General features: G+C 33.2%; 2 protein-coding genes across 2 annotated transcripts; one reads left to right on the top strand and one right to left on the bottom strand.

The window, feature by feature from the left end:
* Positions 1-591: 591 nt before the first annotated feature.
* LOC111410480 (alpha-N-acetylglucosaminidase) lies at positions 592-14,543 on the bottom strand. Its single transcript, XM_023040835.1, has 19 exons — positions 14,157-14,543; positions 13,382-13,455; positions 12,580-12,791; positions 11,501-11,622; positions 10,642-10,727; positions 9,727-9,821; positions 9,463-9,544; positions 8,440-8,546; positions 7,933-7,963; positions 6,709-6,826; positions 5,204-5,254; positions 5,006-5,115; positions 4,786-4,888; positions 4,408-4,506; positions 3,354-3,464; positions 2,284-2,531; positions 1,350-1,587; positions 1,074-1,152; positions 592-986 (listed from the first exon to the last, which is right to left on the bottom strand). The coding sequence occupies exons 1-19, from the start codon at positions 14,388-14,390 to the stop codon at positions 751-753; spliced, it is 2,436 nt and encodes an 811-aa protein (XP_022896603.1). The 5' UTR covers positions 14,391-14,543; the 3' UTR covers positions 592-750.
* A 3,496-nt stretch (positions 14,544-18,039) lies between these two features.
* Positions 18,040-20,100, top strand: LOC111411390. Its single transcript, XM_023041925.1, has 6 exons — positions 18,040-18,115; positions 18,443-18,574; positions 18,673-19,050; positions 19,331-19,420; positions 19,493-19,681; positions 19,817-20,100. The coding sequence occupies exons 1-6, from the start codon at positions 18,040-18,042 to the stop codon at positions 20,098-20,100; spliced, it is 1,149 nt and encodes a 382-aa protein (XP_022897693.1).
* Positions 20,101-20,996: the final 896 nt, after the last annotated feature.

Raw genomic sequence — 20,996 nt, 5'->3', positions numbered from 1 at the left:
GTGACATTATGTAAATCATTATGTCAATGATTATGTCACTGTAGCATGATTCAACATAGGAGTGGTGGCGGGGGTATTTTGGCAAATTTTTTTCACGGTGAACCCCATATCATGAGAGTATTCTAACAATTTTTTTGTGTAACTTTCTTCTATACTTATGGATTAATTGTTTTGTAAAAATCACCTCTTCATTGTGTAGTTCAGATTTTATAATACTCAATGGTTGGTTGGTGCACAACTTTTTTAGAGAGACACAATAGCTTTATTAGAGTGGTACATTTAATTATCCCAAGAAAAATTTTGCACGTCCAGGACCACATGGGCCCTGTACGTTACCCGGAACCAGCAGGCCCCATTTAATATGGCCCTATACGTGTAGCACCCCGCTAATAACAATTAGCACAAATGACAAAACCAAAACATAAATCTCATTTTCATCATCTTTCTTGACATTTGAACTATCATTTTCCAAAGTGGTTAGAATCCTTACGAAATTTTGAGTATGGAGTTATATATTATAAAAATTTCTCCTGTGAGACTTGAAGATAATTTATCTTCATATTCCATTTCGATTTTATTTTTCTCAAGTGATGAACACTGTAAAACTAAAGCATATATACAACCAAGACAAAATAGTATAAGAAACCAAGGTTTATGATGCAAATTTCTTGAATTTTATTACTTGCACAGTTGCATAAATGAAGGTTAACAATTTCACAACCTCGTCTACATAACAAACACCCCATGTTTTTAAGTGAAATATTTCCGATATAGATCCTTTGCAATAACAAGGGCATCGCCCTGTGCTTTTACCGGGTAAACTTCCCGACCTGCTTGCCACTTGTTTGAGAATGCGATCCACTCTTCTCTCCATTCCTCCAACTTGAAGTCCTTGTTTTCTTTTAAGCTTTTCAACAAGCGTGTGAAGTACACTGATGCTCGCGGAAGATAATATCCTTCTAATAGTCCACTCCAAAATTTATTTGCTGAAGCACACAAAGCATATAAGAATGAATGCTAGAACAAATCTGAAAAGAAAGGGAAAAAAGTGAATAGAATAGAAGTCAGTTTACCGTAGTCATGAAGTTGGCTCTGAACATTCTTTTTGTTATCGTACCACATTGTCACTTGAGTCCTTGCATTCCACTCGTACTAAACCAAGGATAACACAAAATAAGTTCGCTTCACGAAGAACAAGCGTATAAATGATTGAAGACCTTAGTATCTTTAAATATTGACAAGGTCATGGCTTTCCCCGTTCCTAGTGTAATAATGGCGAACAAAGTTGATTTGAGTTTATCGCCTCAAAATTTGAAAAGGGAAACATAAAGAAAGGAAGAAATTCTCACCAGTTTCAGCTCATTTGCATTTACTGCCAACTTTTTAGCACTTTCGAGCCATGTACCAAGTAGAAAGTTATCATCCGCAGCAAGAAGTTTGTCGATGTCTTTGATGAGCTGCAGGAACTTTCCACTATGCACACTTAAAGCTTCTGCATCCCCATCGCGGAAAGCAGCTATTGCATTTAGATATACTTGATTTGCGAGCTTGGAGAGTGACTGCCTAGTTAAATCAACCAAATCATACCTGTAGGAGATGAATACAATTTTCAGTACTTCTACATGCATATGTTTTATGTTTTTGTTTATTATATAAGAGATTAACATGAGTTACAATACTAATTCTACAATAATCTGAAATCATTTGAATTGAGATAGTATTAGCGTAAGAATGTGATCTCCCTCTCTTTCCTATACATTCTCCAATCTTAAGTAACCAATTACCTAAATGTTTTTGTTGCTATTGAATCTCCACTCATATTAATACACAAAAATAAGATCAAGACAGGACATATTGCAGGCATATGGGCCACAGACCTGTAACCACAGCCTCGAGAATGCAGGCAATGAAAATCTTCATTTTATTCGGGAAGTTTTAGATTTTGTACCAGCATTTGCTATTCTATAATATCCAATACATATATAGTTCATGCTTGAACCTGGAATATTGTTTGCCAAACAAAGTTTGACATAATTATCACTTACAGGGTTTAGTCAAAAGTCGCAGATTACGTAACCACTCCCTTAATTTCTTTATAAGAAATAGCATAAATTAATAAATTATACCATTGAAACAGTCTTGTGGAGACGTCGTGTGTCAAATAACCTAAAAAAGCTTCGGGCCTATATGCACACGAGGGGTCAAATATTTTATTGGCAGTGAAGGTAACTACTGTTTAGATTCGGGCTTTTCACATGTAGAGGAGTAAGTTATAAGTTTCACCTGTACGTGAGGCTTCCAGAAAGTTCATTTCCAGCATCAAGGAGTAGCTTTAATACACGGAGAACATCCCGAGTATTATACCACAAATGTGGCCGAGGCAAGGAAGAGCTTTTCTCATGAAACAAGAACCTTCTGGTTCGTGGTATTTCAACAACTTTTTGCATCTGATTTACTTCAGACGTTTCAAACTTGGAACTCAGCAATGGATCCCAATCAGGAAACTTCACGATGTAATCTGTGTTATGGTCCTGTACAAAACAGATTCAAATGCAACATATAAGGAAGATATGCTTATTTATAAAGAGCTTTGTCAAAGATTCAAAAACCAGGACATAAAGATGCAAGCAGTTAATCGAAACTGGAATTTAACGAAATGTAAGCCAAAAAGTGAAGAATATCATCTTTAAGATCTAAAATCAGTTATTTTTATAAATCAATTCATTCTCTGTCGTAATCATTTAAAATTAAAAGAAATGGCTTAATATTATATTGTAGATGGCTCTAATCTTTTAATTTGTTCATGTAGAAACTTAGCAGAAGGCCATTTACACCAAATCTCAGCAATTTCATAAGGATTTTTCAAACTGTTTCTTCAACCTTGGATGACAATTTGTTACTCCTGAGAGCAAGAGCAGAATTCTACCACAGAAATAACTGAAGGCAATAGGAGATACTAAGCCCCCGTTTGGCACCCATTAAATTAAATTATATTTTTCTTTTTCCTATTTTCAACCACACAATCTTTCATAAAATAATATTACATGTAAATTGAAAACTTTTTCTTTTCTTTCAACCACCGTTCTCCAAAAAAAAAAAATACGATTCCACCTATAAAAATTTAAAATAATGGGGGGCCAAACAAGGGCTAAAACATGTGAGTTAACATGCAAAAAGGGTATCAATTTCTGCTACCAATTGCATTGAATTAGCATATAAAATGTGCAGTATGGAATGTAACTAACTATACTACTAATCTATTTCTAGAATTAGAGATTAAAGCGACGAATTCTGTCGCTACAGCAAAACTAATTCTCAAAGTTATCATAAATCAATTATTGCAAGGTACATACGGCAATTCCGTCAGTGCAGTTGTAAATTGTGTGATGAAGAATTTTCCAGGCTGTCTCAACTTGTTTAACGGCTTTACCATATCGTCTGCGAGAGTAGGTTATCAACCAGTCCTGCAAGAATTAAAAATAGTTAATTTTCCCACAGAACTTGATGTTCTTCATGCTGCTATAGGGGACTTTGGTGAAAGACTAAGAACATGTTTGGCTAAGTTATAAGTAGCTGATTCTTGTTTTTTCTGGTCTTATCTCGGCAGTAAACACATGCTTACCCAAAAATGCTATAAAGCAGTTCAAAAAGATGTGATGTGCTATTCAAATTGAGATTTCATGCAAAATGAGCACTAATTAAATTGAGATTTCATGGAAAATGAACAAAAAAACATTGGAAGAACAAAATTGAAATATCAGAGCATGAAATAATCAGTTATACAGGTCAACTTTTTATACTTTCATAGGCTTAAGTGTTGGTTGATTCTTGCTTCGGCATGTATTACTATAATTGCATTTTCAACATTCACTTTCCATCCATAAGAAACATGTTCATTATATTTGAAAAACTTTAGATTTTTTACCGCAGTAGTGATTCTATCATATGAAATACATATAAAGTCTTGCTAGAACTTTAAATGCTGTTTGTCTGGTTAAATTTGACACCATTGTCATTTTACAAAGTTTAGTCCAAAGTTGTGATCATATAACAACTCCCTTTATATGGAGTTCAAGGGCATTCCTTTTTCCTTAATTATCCTTGGTTGGAAAGTGAATTGTATTCTAAATTTACTTTATGTTATTTGATAGCTAGAGGATTCCTCATCCTCTTAACAGTCATAGTTACACTTCTATAATTAATAAATCACGTTTCTTATCAAAGAAAAATATAACCACTCCATTAATAACAATATTGTAAGTCGTACATAATAAATCGAATCAAGTTTCTTGAGAAGTTAATGGATTGAGGTTCACAAATCTCTTCTGAGCAGAACCAACCCAATAGAATTTATCAGAACAAACAGCTTAGACCGACTTCTTGTGATAGCAATACGATTTTTATTACCTCCAACTGTAAAGCATCACTTCGAAATGCCATTTCAGGCATCAGCTCATATACAACAGGATTCTGTTCTATTCCTTCCATGCACATGCCAACACCAATCTGTCCTGGAAGCAGATAATGAGTATAGTACATAATAGGGCAGAAGCGAGAAGAAAAGGAATAGGTACAAAATAGTAAGATATTAGCAGGAAAATAACAAAGGATAAAAGATCTCTCTAAATTGCTTTTCTAGTTTCTCTACTTATAATGAGATTCCAGGGTCAACTTTTATAGACTAGGTCACATTTTGATGTCCAAATATTTTAGATTTGAGCTCACTAGGAAATTGATAGTCATATAAATGAAGATAGTATGTCTTGCATAAAATGTAGAGCCTACCATTGTTGAATTTTTACTTATACGGGCATCAATTGGACCTGAAGCAACTGCGTCCAATATACCATACATTTCAATATTTCCACCGAAGTTATGCAACATACACCTGTTACATGTTACAGAATACAGACACGGAAACAATATAAATCATGAAATGACAGAAGAAATGTCTAGAAAAGTAACTTGTTTTCCCATGGATGATGTTATACTAAATGCAGAGTACCATATATAAGGAGTGCCATAGAATTGAGAAGATGATTTCCATATTGGTTTGACATCTGCAAATAGATCAAGCACTATCATCTTCCCAAATGGAACAGAATGTAGAAGTGCCTGTCAGACATGAACTGGATTGCCTCAGCACCTGAACAATATGTGAAATAGAAGATAAAGGTATTTCCTTTACTCTAGAAGCTCGTACCTTCATCTGTAGTGGTTTCCAAAACGATGAGTCTGAATAAAATAGCCATCCCTGCAAATAGATCAATCTTCAAAAAGACGAACAGCAAAGATAAAGTGTGAAAATTATAATTATTAGATACCAGTTCACATGTAAGCCTGATAATCTAATCCACTGATGTGCCAGTCAAGAGTAAATTCCCATAATGAAAGATTCATAATGTTGTCTTATTTGAGTTGGTAATGATCCACCCTGTTCACTGCTAAATTTAGCCCATGTTGGGATAAACTAATAAGTAACTTAGCCCCAATTTGACAACCATTATTTCAAAACTTTTTAATTCTCATACTTACTTTTAACCACATATTTACACAACAAAATATTTTGCATGTAAATTCAAAACTTTTCGTACTTTTTGACCAGATATTCTATTAAAAAAAAACACTATTCAAAACTCCATTTTCTCAAAATAATAGCCATCAAACGGGATTATAATTTCCAGTCAAATATTAATTTCAACAACATATTTATAACTATTACCCATTTATTAGGGACCCACTACTCCTTATAAGTTACTAGTTAGTTTACCCAAATGTAGGCTTATACAAAAATATTAAAAAGTAAAAGCATGGGATAGGACTGATTTCAATATAATATAAGAACAAACATTTAACGTTAACAATATGAGAACAACCATGATGTATAGAATCATTAGAAGATGATTGATGCATGCAACTAGGGCTGGGCAAATTTCCCGAACCGAACCGAACCGACCGAACTCGATGGTTCTTGTCAAATTAAATACCCGAACGGGTATCTGAATTGAGAACCGACGGGTACGGTTCGGTTCTCGATTCTAGATCAAGAACCGAAGAACCGAATAAGAACCGAATCTTTCTAATTTTTTTTATATTAAGTGAATCAAATTATTTTAATTTTAATTTTTTTTAAATAAATTAACAAATTAACAATTTTTAAATCCAAATTTTTGACCCAATAATTTGTTTCATTTCTAATTTTTTTAATTTTTGGCCCCATTACCCATTTTATTGTTTCATTTCTTAGCCCAACAAGATCCAGTTCACTAAATAACTCTATACACCTACACTAAAGTGCATAACATTATCTCGACTATCGCATTCACTCTCGCAACTTCGCTGAAATTTCAAAACCTATACAATCGTCGGTCGATGCTGTGACCTCCGATCGAAGTTGCGACTTCCGCCGACCGAAACTTTGACCGTATCGATCATTTGACCAAGGTAGTCTACTAGTCTATGGCATTCCAAAACCATTGAATGTATCATTAGTTGTATTTATATAATATTGTTATAAATGTTAAAAAATTTAATTATAGTATAGAACTAAACGGAACGGAACCGAACCCGAACGGTTCCATAATTATATTTTGACCTAACGGTTCCCTTTACTAGATACCCGAAAATTTTGGAGAACTGAACCGAACCGACCTGCGCCCACCCTTACATACAACAAAAGATGAGTAAAAGAGAGGATTAGAAATATACTTGCATTAGCCACACTGCCTCTTTATCTACTTTAGACATAGCTTTATAAACAGCAGAACCAAGAGAGGAGATATAAGTTGGGTCACTAGAAGGTGGAGAGTTCTCATTGAAAGTATCACTGCAAAAATCATAGTAATTTTAAGTCCATGATGAGAAATGTACAAAATAAGCAAGGAATAACCTTATCCAGATGGATAAAGACCTTTAAATAAGAAAGCTTTGAATACATTACTTTCTGACACATGTAATCAAGAACATAATCACAACAGAACAAATAGTATATTGAGAAAAAATAAGGACAGATAGTAATTTAGTTATGAAGGCAATGATGATGCCAGTGAAATGTTTCTAAATCAGATAAAACAACTTCCACTACTACTTCTAAAGACTGTAAATTCAACCACGTACATGCAAGATTACTAGCAATTTTTTTTTTTTTTTTTTCCAATTTCTAAAAGAAACCAATTAATACTTTACTATGAGACCATCTGCGTTCCATGAATATTAATTTCTCAAATTCTAAATCCAACTTTTCCCCCTAAAGACATCTGATCTTGTTAAGAAAATATGACACCACCTCCATGAGGGTTTAAAACACATTCAATAATTTAGAAATGCCAGAGGCCCAATCAAGTTTCAAAACCTTCAGACTTCATTTGCAGATTTCAGATGCTGCCCAAAAGTCCAAAAGTCCATTCTAAGTCGCAGAAACATTGCTCAGAAATGTACATGCTTATATCATTAAGTAATACTTTTAAGCTAACAAAAGTTTTTTTTTTATCAGGAATAGCTACTGGTAATTCCATGCTTCCCAGTAATACCCAAATGCGAAGCTAAAACCTGGTTACAGTGTAATGCAATATTTAATGCATATACAGAATTAATAAAAAAGTCTGCATTTTTATTTTATTTTATTTATTTTTAATGTATATTCCATAAAGCCATTTGAAGTCAGCTGGCCTGGCTTAAATAATGCCTCTGGTGAATGATAAATTCTATAAATTTCTCAAATGTCAAAGAATTAGAATCATCAAAGGGAGAACCAAGAAAAACGCATAACATGCCCAACCAACTACAACTAGAAACCTCTTTTACACCCGGTTAGATTAAATATGGTTGGCAAGGTGCTTTATAAGATTAAGAAGATATAAAAGACATTTTCTAAGGTGATTTACGATTCAGATGCAAGAAATAAATCTAGTGAAAATGATTAAAATGAATTACCAGCTATAAATGTTTGTGACATCTCCATATTCTGCGACAAATATATTAAAAACCAGGAAAAAAGGTCAATGAATCTAATACATAGAAGATAAAATTATTACTCAAAGAAGATTATATTTGAAGAAAGTTCCTGATATCAATTGTAGAGTCAGAAAAAAGAGAACGAAAGGAAACATAAGCCTAAACACGTAATTTGCATAATTTTTTTTTTGAAAAGTTGTGACACGCATGAGCCCTGTGTACTCCAAATTATTACATGGTGATGGATTATTTCTTTGAATTCAAAAAAGGTTGCTGTCCCACTTGGTGCTTTATTTAGATAGTCAATACATGTAAATCCATCAAAGTCTACTGAGAAGCATAAGTTGCAAAAGACTGGGTCTGCAAGTGTGAGAAAGAAAGAAGACTCCAAGAGCTATCAGGATGAACAGAATTTAATTCAGTAAAATAGTGCCAAAGATCATTTCAAATCAAATCAGTAAAATTAATAACAGGCAATTACCTCACCTTTGATCTGTTGCTTAATGAATGCTTCTCCAATTTTAATAAATAAAGGGTCCGAAGGATTAAGAAGATAAGTACAGCACCATCGAGGATCACCATCAACGGTGTTCCTATAATAAAGAGAACAGTTTTAATTAGCAAAACTAAAGTAGCATGAGATAAACTTTGTATACAAAATAGAATTTTCAAAGTGTGTATATATATATATATATCAATGATTTTCAGTTCAAAGACACAAGAAATTTCAAGTGTAAGTTAATTGAAAGTATAAAAGAAAATCACATCTTCTTCTATAGCTCGATTTCACATAACATAAAGACAAAAGATGTGATGTGGATTACTGCTGATCTAGTTGAGAAAGACAAGTCATAACAAACTTGTCAATCATTTTTCTTCTCAAATTTTCGTTGTCCGTTTCTCATTTAAAATTCCAAAAACCCTTCCAGTATGTCCCAATTTAAATGTCAGCCCCTCCATGCAATCAAGTATTACCTCAACAACTCTCCCCAGCCCAACCCTAAAACCATCACTCATATTCTCTTTTTATGGTCTTTAATATTCTTTAAAAGATCTCGTACTCTCTACACATATAAATGGTACGAGCAAACTTATGGTGCAGCTTGTCACTCAAATGGATGCAATTTCTGTTTAGGCACAAATACTTTTATCAGAAGGACCATAGTGATAAATCAAGTGTCCTTCGACAGAAAATTCCTGACAATGTGGAACATTTTATTTTTCTGGAAGTACAATTTGCATTTCAATGTCACAAGAGTATAGATTATATTGTCTCTTCATTGTCTTTGCCATTTTCTTTAATATGAAATTTACTGGAGCACGAGAAAAAATTAAGGGTGGTTGACAAATAATACAATCTTATCGGTCATAGTTTGATAAAAAAGTAATAGCATCTTTAAAATGGAACAGAAAAGAAAGCATAAAAGTAAGCTACAAATTATAGGTAAAGGCACGAGTTTTCAACGTAAGATAATTACAGATACACAAGAGCCAAAAGGAGTAAGATACCAGTCCCCGAGTCTAGTTATGTTCGCCGAGGGGAATATTGTTTTTAATGCAGCTGGAACATTCCCAGAGAATGATGGCAGCACTACCAGAACAGCAAGTAATTAGTTTATCAGCCAAAAAAATTCGCTGCTCTTTCATATGTACACGAGAATTCAGATATGTCAAGTAACATGGAGTTAAATTTAAATCCGGAAGCAGCTTCTTGTTTGGGTTTGTGGGAAGGGGGAAGGAAAGGGGGACAATTAGGTTGCAGCTGAAGCATACCTGGGGTCATCCCAAGTTCTACCATTCGGGTCAATATCTGTTTTTGCAAAATCAATTGTCTATTTAACCAATTCTGAGTCAAAGGTCCGCCCCACCTGTAATATAATATAAATTGCTGTTTAAATATCTTGATGAGATGAAAGTTTCATTGTAACAAGGAAAGAATAAGTGGCAAAACTTTTTCAAAAATTAAGCTATCTATCGTCCAAATATATATTCACACGATGAAATTTCAACTGTCTAAGGACAAGAAAACAAATGATAGAGTGTGTTTCCCCCCTTCAACAGCAAAAAAAAAAAATAATAATAATAAATAAAATAAATAAATAAATAAATCTTGTAAGAATATATACCGTATATGTTTTCTGTAAAATTATGTACATATTGACAAGTTAGTTGGGAAAACAAACTAATGATCAAGCCGCATAGAGGAAAAAATTGCAGTATAGTTAGCAAAGATGTAATTGATTTTCTGATCCTCTATCTCATTGGTAAGAGTCTAGGTAGAAGGCAGGTCTCTGCAAATTAAAGGAGAATGTTTTGAAGGAAAGAAATCTAACCTTTCCAATAAAAACAAAATGCCATATTCCTGTTAGCCAGCCATAGCCTTTAGCTAATAAACAACATCATCCAATTCTTTTTATATCCATCAAAAACTGATGATCAATCCTATCTCGATGATATCTGAGTTTTTTAATCAACAACGTTTAATGTAAAAGGTAGACTGCGAAAGATAGAATTTCAAGATAAACTCTTAAGGAATAAAATCTAATCCCATCGTTGATGAAACTTAAAACGATAGACAGAAGGTTGAAAAAAAGACTGAAGCATAACTGACTCTTTTTTTATCCACTTCCTTCAGTAATCATCTTATGGATGATATATATCAGCATCAACCAGGGTTCAAATACCTACCCATGTAAATTACCCATGCGTGCCCAAGCAAGAAAGGCAGGTCCACCAAAGAAATCATCCAAATCCTTCTTCGTAATATTGAACTCCTGCAATCAAATGGTGAGGAACAGAAGTAGAGGACCAGACTTCTCTAGATACAAAACTAAGTCAATAGAAAAGACAGGAATATGCTTGTGTACCTAAGTACCTAACAATTGTCAAGTCAAAACTTATGTAGCCTAGAAAACAAGTGGGAAGTTTATTAAAGCCAATCATACGTGCTTGCATCATATGTTTTTCACTCATCAAATTTATGTGAAGGAAATGCAGAAAGACATGACAGTTGAGAGAAACCCTATGTCACACAATAAGAAAATGTTAAAGTAGGCTACTAGTAACTTTTGATCATGAAAAAACCTATTTGAGTAAGGCTTCAGCCAATAACTAGAGTGACATAAATCAATCACAACTGTCAATGAGAATATCAATATAGCAGAGAATTATAATATTTTTGAGTTCTACACTTCAAGCAGTTTGTGGTGAGCTAAGAAGTTAGCGAAAAACCTATTCTATAGGGTTTCAATGGAAATGGTGTTTAAATGTTTATAAGTGCTACTGTTTGTGCCACCATTACAGTTTGTGACAAGATAAGAAGGTGATAGAAGAAAATCCCAGTTCATGAATTGCAGAGTCCTAGATGAGGTAAAACGATTTGAAACTTCCAATCTTGAAGCTAATAAATTTTCCTATGATAAGATACTCACGAAGAGATCAAACATATAGACTGCATTTCTCTATAAGTTTAAAGATAATGAATTCCAATTAATCCTCTCAAACTTGACTGACAAAATGAATTTAGTTGCTGATGTTAAATACATACTGAGAAAACTTTTTGCCAGATGGATTCCTGTCCAGTAAATGCCAGAGGTAAGTTGATTCCTTGAAGAGCCATCCAATCTATCTCTTTCTCCCATCTTTCCCAATCCCACCAAACATAGGAATCTGAAAATGGCATAACAGAACTCTATTAAGCTTTAGACAGAAACTGCATTAATGAAACATCTTGATTGTTGAACCACCTAAAATGGAAGAAAGTTGCATCTCAGTTCTCAACTTTCTCTACTGAGTGAAAAGTTAGCATTCAAATGAATTATAACTTCTCCATTATATGGTTCACTTTCAATAAATCAAGATCATAAAGAAGTTTCCATTTACAAGGGCCATGTGACTTGTGAGTCCAACAAAATAAGTTAGAAGATGGAGGATGGCAAAAATAAACATGGTATAAAGTGGTGGCAAAGGATTTAAGAGCATAGAATCTTCCAATGATGTAGTGGTGGGCCAATATTTATTGGGATAAAGGCTCAGTTGTTTGTTGCTATAGTTGACTGAAATGTTTTCCTTTCATTCTTCCCCTAGAATTTCTTCTTTCTTTTCTTTTCCTGACAGGAATTATATAAACACCATCCTTTTACTGTTTAGAATTGTATTCAGCAGTCAGAACTACTTTACCAGAGCTTCACCAAGTAATAGAAAAATTGGCTTGTGTTTCTGTCTGAGAGACATGTTTCAAATATCAAAATTTTACTTATGATATAGATTGCAGAAAAAAGATGGATATTCAGTTGGTAAAAGGAACCAAAGAATATTTGTTAAACCGAAAGAATAAACAAGAGAAAGAATACACAACTGCATAACCATAAAAGCAAAAAGCAGTGGCTGGATGATAGGGTTTTACAGTGAAACAAAGTAGTCAGTCTACATGTGAGAAAACAATAAGTTACCAAGATTACTTTCCTTGTTGTCAATCAGGTATAAGGGAAGACTAAATGCAGTGCGCTCAACACAGTATAATATTCACTGCATCTATATAGTTGAGAAATAAGTTTACTAATAAGAAGTAGAGTTTGAAGAAGTTAACAGAAGATAACAACAAGAAGGGTCAACAATGATTCTTACAGCTGGAAGTGACAACATTTTGGTAATAGTTCCATGGCACAGAACGCTTAATTATCACTCCCTCATTTTTCACAGGTGGAAGTGATCCTGGCTTGGGAACTGAAGCAAGTTGAGCACCTCCAGTCTTGTCCCAGGAAACATGAGCACCACACCAGTACTTCAAATACCAATGAAGGCCTGATGTTATTTCAATTGCTGTAGTTCCTTGTATCCTAGAGCAGGAGGAAAGGAAAAACCCAGAGAATTCAGAGTCACGATTAAATCTTCATTTTGATGATATACTAGCTAGATAATGCAAAACTATAACATATTCCAATACTTGGCTCCATTTTAGTCCAAGAAAGATAACTGTGTATTCTATCAAAATGTTATCAGTAAAGATTATTTCAAGAATCTCAACAAAATCCACTCTTAAAGAACAAGAATCTGAACATAATCAATGAAGATTATTTCAAGAATAATGATGTCAAGCGTCGTTGGGGAATTTGATGGTAGTGCTGATAAGATTTCAATGAGGAGGTAAACTACACATCATTTTATTGAAACAAAAAGAAAACATATAGTAGAAAGGAATCTCCGAACAATACCCAAAAGAAAAAAAGAAAAAAAGAATTACAAATATCATCCAATTATAGAATTTACCTAAAAAATCCACAAACCATATAACCAAATATGCAGAGATGACAAAATTTATCCCCAATTTTGGTAAAAGGATGTAGAGAGCAAAACAGGATGCACGTGAATAAAAAGGAACTTAAAGAGGACCTTCAGAAGAAGATTGCAATAATCAGATTCTACTTACAATATTTCAGCCGAATCTCTGCTTGAACTCTTGTAATTGCCTATTCGAAAGCAGTTACTTCCACCGCATACATCCTAATTTATGAGATCAATCGTTAATCACGGACCATAAAAGAACTATTAAAAGGATGATATCACGGACAGGAAGGATTATGGATCCATTAACGTACAGCATACCACACTTCATCAAATTGTAGATAGTTTAGTAACAATACACGGACATATTACATACTAATCATGCACCAAGAGAGTTTCTACATGTGATTTTTCATTAGCCATAAAAGTTGGGCTCCTAATTGTGATTGTTTTATCAGTTGTAAGTGTTGTATTAGTTTGGGAGATTGTTCCCAATGCGTATCCTATTAAATTTAAATAAAAGGGGAAAATCAATAATAATAAATTGCACATTTACATTTTTTAGCAAAGAAAAATTGATTCATATAACTGGCAAACAAACAACCATAATAATATTGGGCATGAAAAAATTCAAATTCAAACAACTTAGTCCCCTGCATCAATCTTAAAGTAAGGATGTATCAAAACAATTCTTATGAAAGCAAAAGACAAAACTGAAACTTCTACAGAAAATTCAAAAACTTAAAGCCCCAGGAAGAAAAAATAGATCATGCAAACAAATTCCACATTACATTTCTGTACACTTAGCTTCATAGACAACCAAACATTTTCAGAACTAAGAAGTATTTATAGTAATTAAGCAAAACATATAGAAATTAGAAAACCCAGAAAGCAAAATCAAAGAAAATGATTATTAGTACCTTTGTGATAATATTAAATTCAAAGCTGGACAAATGGGAAGGAAGCAATCTGTGAAGAACACCCTTGGCTGCAGATTCTTGTACTGATGAAGATGGTTTCTTGGCATCCAAACGATTTAGCAAAGATTCTATAGCTTGCGATTCTTGATTTAAAGGCGATGCAGATGAAGATAGAGGAATTAAGAGAAGTGAAACTAGAATCAAGAACTTTAAATACCACAAGTATGAGTTCATGTTTGGAATGTAAACAATGTTACAATTTCTTGGTGCTTCCGTGAAAATTTACTTGGAAGGCTCTGAAGTCAAACACATTTAGGAATTCTCCTACAAAAAGCATCTAGAAATTAAAAAATTTCAAATACGCAGGCATCAATCCATTAGAATTCGGTCCGAATTCGATTAATAGGAGATGAATTTAGGATTTGAATCCAATAAACCGATGGAAACTCGAATCCAATAATTCATTAACTAAATGAATCAAATATGAATATAGGTTAATCCTAATAACAATCCGATTCGATTTATTATAATAATATATTATATTTTTTATATCACCACATAATTTATGATACTGTTTTTTATCATTTTTAAAATTGTATTATACTTTGCATGTAATTTTAAAATAATAAATAGTATTATATAATAGAATAATCTTTTTAATTGAAAATTTGTAGGGATTTAATTTTTTTATTAATTAAAATGTGATAAAATTAATAATTAATTTATTGATTAGATTTACTATTTCAATTTGTTTTATAACAAAAAAAACTAACAATTAATAAGTCCAAAATAATTTACTTTGTTCAAATTGATATTATTTATAATTAAACTCTTATTGAAACTATGATTTTTAATGAAAATAATAAAGTAAACTAGTAAATATTTAGATTTGACAAATGATTATGATTAGTATTTTATATTGAAAAAGTAACTAAATCATTGCAAAATGAGAATTCTTTAAAAAGTTAGTATCCCACATTAAAATATCACTAAAACATTCCAAAATGAATCTCTTTTTAAAATGAGTTAAAAAAAAAAAAGCATCATTTGGATTTAAAAAAAAATTGATTTGGACCTTCTAATATAACAAGTGAGACCATCAATATAATTCAAATATTTTTTAAAATAAATAATTAATTAAAATCTTGTTGATGCTACAATTTTTAATGAAAAAGATAAATAAAATTTTTACTTTTTTACTTTTTTCAATTTCTGATCGAATTATTGGATCGTATATCCGATAACATAGCTAATCAGATTTGGATTTAACATTCAAATATCCGTCGGATTATCGGATCGAATTGAAAAATTATTCTTAACTGATCGAATCGAATTTGAGCATATCCGATCCATTGATAGCCCTATCTTTATATTTAATTTTTATTTTTCCTATCCCAAAAAATATTTATTATCTTTTATTTTCACTAACATTTTCTCTAAATTATTATATTATTTTTATACATTAAAATTTGAAATACTTTGAATGCATTAAATTATAGAGAATGAGTTTGGTCTCTAAATTTAATTTAAAGAGTTTTTTGAAGCATAATTATTTAAAAGAGAGAGCGTCTTATGTTTAAAAAGTTTCTTGAAGATATTCTTACGTCCGTTTTTAGATAATTGTACTAATACTCTCATGTTATTTTCTATTGATACACTCGCACCCTATTGTTTAAAAGTTTCCATAGATCATGATTCATGAATGTTTTAACTTCCGTTTGACACAATCTCCTAAAGTGATGACAAATTTGCGGAGAATTTTTTTAAGCTAGCTATTCTTTTCCTTTTACCAAAGAAAAATTGGATTTTTTTTATTAGAATCATACAAAATGGGGTCATTTGGTCACGCACAATAATTTGGAATTTTTTCTATTAAAAAATAATGCTATTTAGCACGGGTGGTTGCAACCTTTGTAGCATTAAATCATAGTATCTGTTACGGCTCGTTCTATGAGACAAGTCATGTGGCAACTAGTTGAGTAAAAGAAAAGCGAAAAGCTACACAAGGCACATGCTCCATGTCATCTCCTCTCTCCCAAGTTCCTTTTGAAGCGATTAGATAACCGGATGAGGTGATTGATGCACCTCGTTCTAGGTTATGGCAATTTATTTGAAGTGTCACTTCTAAAGTAAGGTGCCACCTGTACACTGGGTTTTTGAAGCAACCACACCCTCCTTAATAAGGCATCTTCTATAAACGTTGCATCAACCAAGAACTCTTCCTTGCAAAGATGCTCTGTACTTTTGACAAATTTGGTAGCATGCAGCATATGTGATCAATCAACTTTTCAACCTACTTTTCTAGGTCTATGACATAATCATAATGCGACTACTTTTTACCATCTAAAATAGTCTCAAGCATTAGGGCAATTGTGATTGACACCTACCCAGCTTGACCAAAGAATTGTTAGGGTGATGCCATGTTAAGCATCCAATGAACATCAAATCTTCCTTCTTAGTATAAAAGTTAGACAAATTGTTGTCAAATGATCTCCCTGTGCTGTGATGTTATCTCAATTTATTTTTCAGTAGGCATTAATCAAATGACTGAACGTTATATCGATACCTCAATAGAATGCCTTGATTCCAAATTTGTGTGGGCCATTTGAAGCAGCCTAATTTATTAGAGCTACAATTGGCTCGTCCCACTTTATTGGACGACTAAATAACGATACCCCACTTGGTAGGCCTTTGGGCCGTTATTCTACCCTAAATTACTTACTTTATACGCCCACTTGGTTAAATGGGTCTCTTCCTCTGCCTCTTTGCGTGGAAGAACTTATGACTGCCTCTCCTTTATTTTTCTGTCCACTCTTGATTTACCCATTCTCACTACCTTTGTGCTTAAATTTCTATGTGATCTTGGCTTCCCGTGTGACCTTCTTGGTGGGAAGTTATAACAACCATAAGTGGAGAACTATTTGGAGGTTTTGGGTTGTTTTCTTGGTGGCGTCAATTGATTGGAAAAATTGAGTTCGGTAAAGCCTTGGTGGCCTTCATCTTCCGCACAACATCTGGTATTAGAGCTTAGTGGTGGTCCTTCGGCCAAAAATCAACAAAAATGGAGGCTGATTTGCAAAGTTCTTCAAAGGGGCCGAATTTGTAACTCTCGATTCCAACCAAATCATTCACTTGTCGAAAAATCTAAGCCCATATTTGAGGTTTGCGGGTGGAGACACTCCTTTCTAGGTGGCGCGTCACTCCAGCGGAGCAGTGACAAGTGACGGAGAATTCCGACTAGCTTCCTTCAAGCAATTTTCTTATTTCGATCTCCTGAACATATTGATATCGTTTGTTTTATGTTTTAGGTTACGCGGGAAAACAATGGACAATTTTGCCCCTGGATGTCAATCTGTGTTCGTTGGCCAATTGCATCGATCTATTTGCTGAATCCTTAAGGTGAATAGTGGTGGCCCTAAAGCAGCAAATTCGCATCTCTTGATATTATGGACTTCAAATGTGTCTGCTATAGTAAATTGGCTTATCACAGTTAAATTTCTGCACTAGCGCTTTATTGTGTGGGGTGACAATATGATTTGGAATTACTGTGCGGGGTAATCATTACTTGTGTTAGAAATTAAGAACTATCTGCTCTTACGTGATTGCAGTACTTTGCTCTTTGATAAAATTCATATATTATCTTCGTGATATACCTTGTGTGGGATTGCTGTGGTTTGAAATTAGTTTATTTGACATTTCTCATTGTTGCCTAGTTAATTTCGTTAGAATACCTAGACTTTACCCATTTAAACATTTCATTGATCTAAGATCGCGAATCTCATAAAACCCTGAGAATCTAGAACGACGTATATTATTTGTGACCCTAGGACTACTTTGTATGACCTGATTGTGATTTTGTACATTTTTGAATTGATTCTTAATAATGGCAACTTACAATTTTGATTTAGGAATCTTTAATGGAAAGGAGGACTTTTCAATATGGCAACAAAAGATGAGAGGTATTTTAGTCCAACAAAAAGTTTCAAAATCCATTGAAGGTCATTTTCCCGTTGATTTTTCAAATGAACAAAAAGAGAAAGCTGATGAGCTTGCCTATATTTCAATTATTTTATACTTGTCTGATGTTGTTTTGAGAAAAGAGGGTAAACTGAAAACTACAAAAGAACTTTGAAAAAAATTAGAGGACTTGTATTTGCTCAAACCTACTACCAACAAGCTTTACTTACTTGAACCTTTTTTTCATTTTAAAATCGATACTTAAAAGGATCATCATGATAATTTAGACGTGTTTAACAAACTTGTTCAAGATATCGTTAACCATGAAGAGATTGTGTCAGAAACCTATAAGGTTATAATTCTGCTTAATTCCATTCCTGGCACTTATAAAGAAGTTAAAAATGCGATCAAGTATGATAGGGACACTTTGACACCTGAAATTATCATAAACTCTCTCAAAAGTAAGGAGATGGAGATTGAAACTGAAAAACATGATAAGAAAAGCACTAGATTCACATGCTAAGGGGTATAACTTAGTTTAGACAAAACAATCATAAAGGTTTCCATAGTAGTGACGAGTTAGTATATGGAAGTAAAAAGAAAGGCAATGATAGTTCTAGTTCAAAATTTAGAACTAAGGTAAGAAAATGCTATGACTGTAGAAATACAAGATATTTTATAAAAGATTTCTATAAGGAAAAGGGTAAGTTGAAGGGAAAAGAGATAGATGAAGTGAATGTATTCTCTTCTGCTTCCAATGTTGATAAGGGTAAAGTGTATATTATTACAAGTCCTATTACTTATCCTGCTAAATTGAATCTAACTATCAATTCTCGTTTGCATGAGTTGATACTCGAGTCCGATGCATCTTTTCATGTAACATCACAAAAGGATTGGTTTGAAAACTTGCATGAATCAATGATAGACATGTTGTACTGTGTGACAATTTTGCTTATACTGTTGTTGGGATTGGTGACATTACATTAAAGTTTGACACTAGCTTTGTATATAATTTAAAAGATGTTAGACATATTCCTAAACTGTCTAGGAACTTGATTTCAGTAGGGAGACTGAAAAAGGCTGACTTCACTTGTAAAATTCCAAGAGAAATGGTACTTATGTCTCTCCTAGAGAAGTGATAATAGGTCCACATTCTCTTGTCTCTCCTATCAATGCTGATCACAGACATAAATGGCACAATATACTTGTACATGTAGGTGTTACAGGTCTTAAACTCCTTAACGAAAAGGGTGTTTTTGGTAATGATTATGTGTCAGATTTGTCTTTCTGTGATCACTGTGTGCTTGGTAAATATCATAGATCTTTCTTCTTCATAAGTGTTCATAAAACTTAAAGCATGCTCGAATTTGTGCATTTAGATTTGTGGGGTCTTGCTAGTAATCCCACTTCAGGTGGAAATATGTATTTCTTGTCTATTATCAATGATTACACGAGTAAAGTATGGGTCTATCTTTTAAAAGATAAGTATGATACTTTTCCTATTTTTAATAATTGGAAAAGACAAATAGAAAACCAAACTGGCAAGATGATCAAATATTTGAGAACAGGTAATGACCTAGAGTTTTTTAACTTGAATTTGATAATTTATGTCAAGAAAACGGAATAACAAGGCATAAAACCGTTCCTTACTCCCCAGCAAAAAGGGGTTGCTAAAATGATGAATAAAACTATATTTGATAAAGTGCGTTGCATGATATTAAGTTCTGATATCCCAAAGTCTTTTTGGGGTGAATTTGTTATGCCTGCTCGTTATTTAATTAATTTGACTTCATCTACTGCATTGAACGGTGATACTCCTTATGAAAAATGGCCTGGTAAACTAAGTGATTACTATTTGCTTAAAACTTTTGGTTGTGTTACTTTTTCCCATCAAAGTGAGGGAAAACTTAAATCTAAAGCTAAAAAATGTGTTTTTCTAGGTTATCCAGAGGGTGTTAAGGATTATAGGTTATGGGATAGAACCTAAAAAGGGGTTAAGATCATTGTGAGCAGAGATGTCACGTTTAACGAGATTGAAATGTCGTCTTAAGACTGAATCCGAACCTGTGAGTGAAGAAGAGATAGGTGAAGAGAGAGATCGGTTGAATGTGGAGTTAATAAAACATAGCACATCTATACCCACCATCCCTAATGAGGTGGAGAATAGAAAGAAAATAGTGATAGAAGAGCATTTTGAGGAAGAAAACCCTCTAGCAGATTATAATCTAATTAAGGATAGAGAGGGGAGACAATTAAGACCACAATCTGTCCGACGTACAACAATGTGTTGAACTACTTCAACAAGTCTGCGCGTGAGATATCCAACATCGGATGTTCGTACAGCAGTATCCACAACCCCTAGAATATTTGGATATGAGTTTGAGTTTGCTTTCCCTCACGCTAGCTATGAAAATCTAGCTGACAAAGAGTCTAAGACCTTTGAAAAGGCTATGAGAAGTGAACAATCAGAAGAATTGTTTAATGCAATGAAAAATGAGACGAGCTCTTTAGAAAAGAATCAAACTTGGGAGCTAGTACCTAGATCTAAGAATAAATTTACAGTTGATTGTATGTGGGTTTTTAAACTTACAGATAATGCTAGTGAATCTGAACCATTAAGATTTAAAGCTAGATTAGTGGCCAAGGGATACACACAGAAAGAAGGTGTTGATTATAACGAAATTTTTCATCTGTTGTTAAGTATACTACTATGAGGATCATGCTTACATTAGTTGCACATTTTGACCGGGAACTTGAACAATTTGATATAAAAATTATCTTTTTATATGGTGAACTCGATAAGCGAATCTTTATAAATCAACTTAAAGGTTTTAAAGATAAATTAAAACCTGATCATGTGTGTTTCTTAAAAAAAAAAAAAAA

The sequence above is a fragment of the Olea europaea genome, chromosome 15 (genome assembly GCF_002742605.1).
Source record: "Olea europaea var. sylvestris chromosome 15, O_europaea_v1, whole genome shotgun sequence".
Classification (NCBI taxonomy): Eukaryota; Viridiplantae; Streptophyta; class Magnoliopsida; order Lamiales; family Oleaceae; genus Olea; species Olea europaea.
Note: the sequence above shows the minus strand (reverse complement) of the source record. Positions and strands in the feature narration are given on the sequence as shown.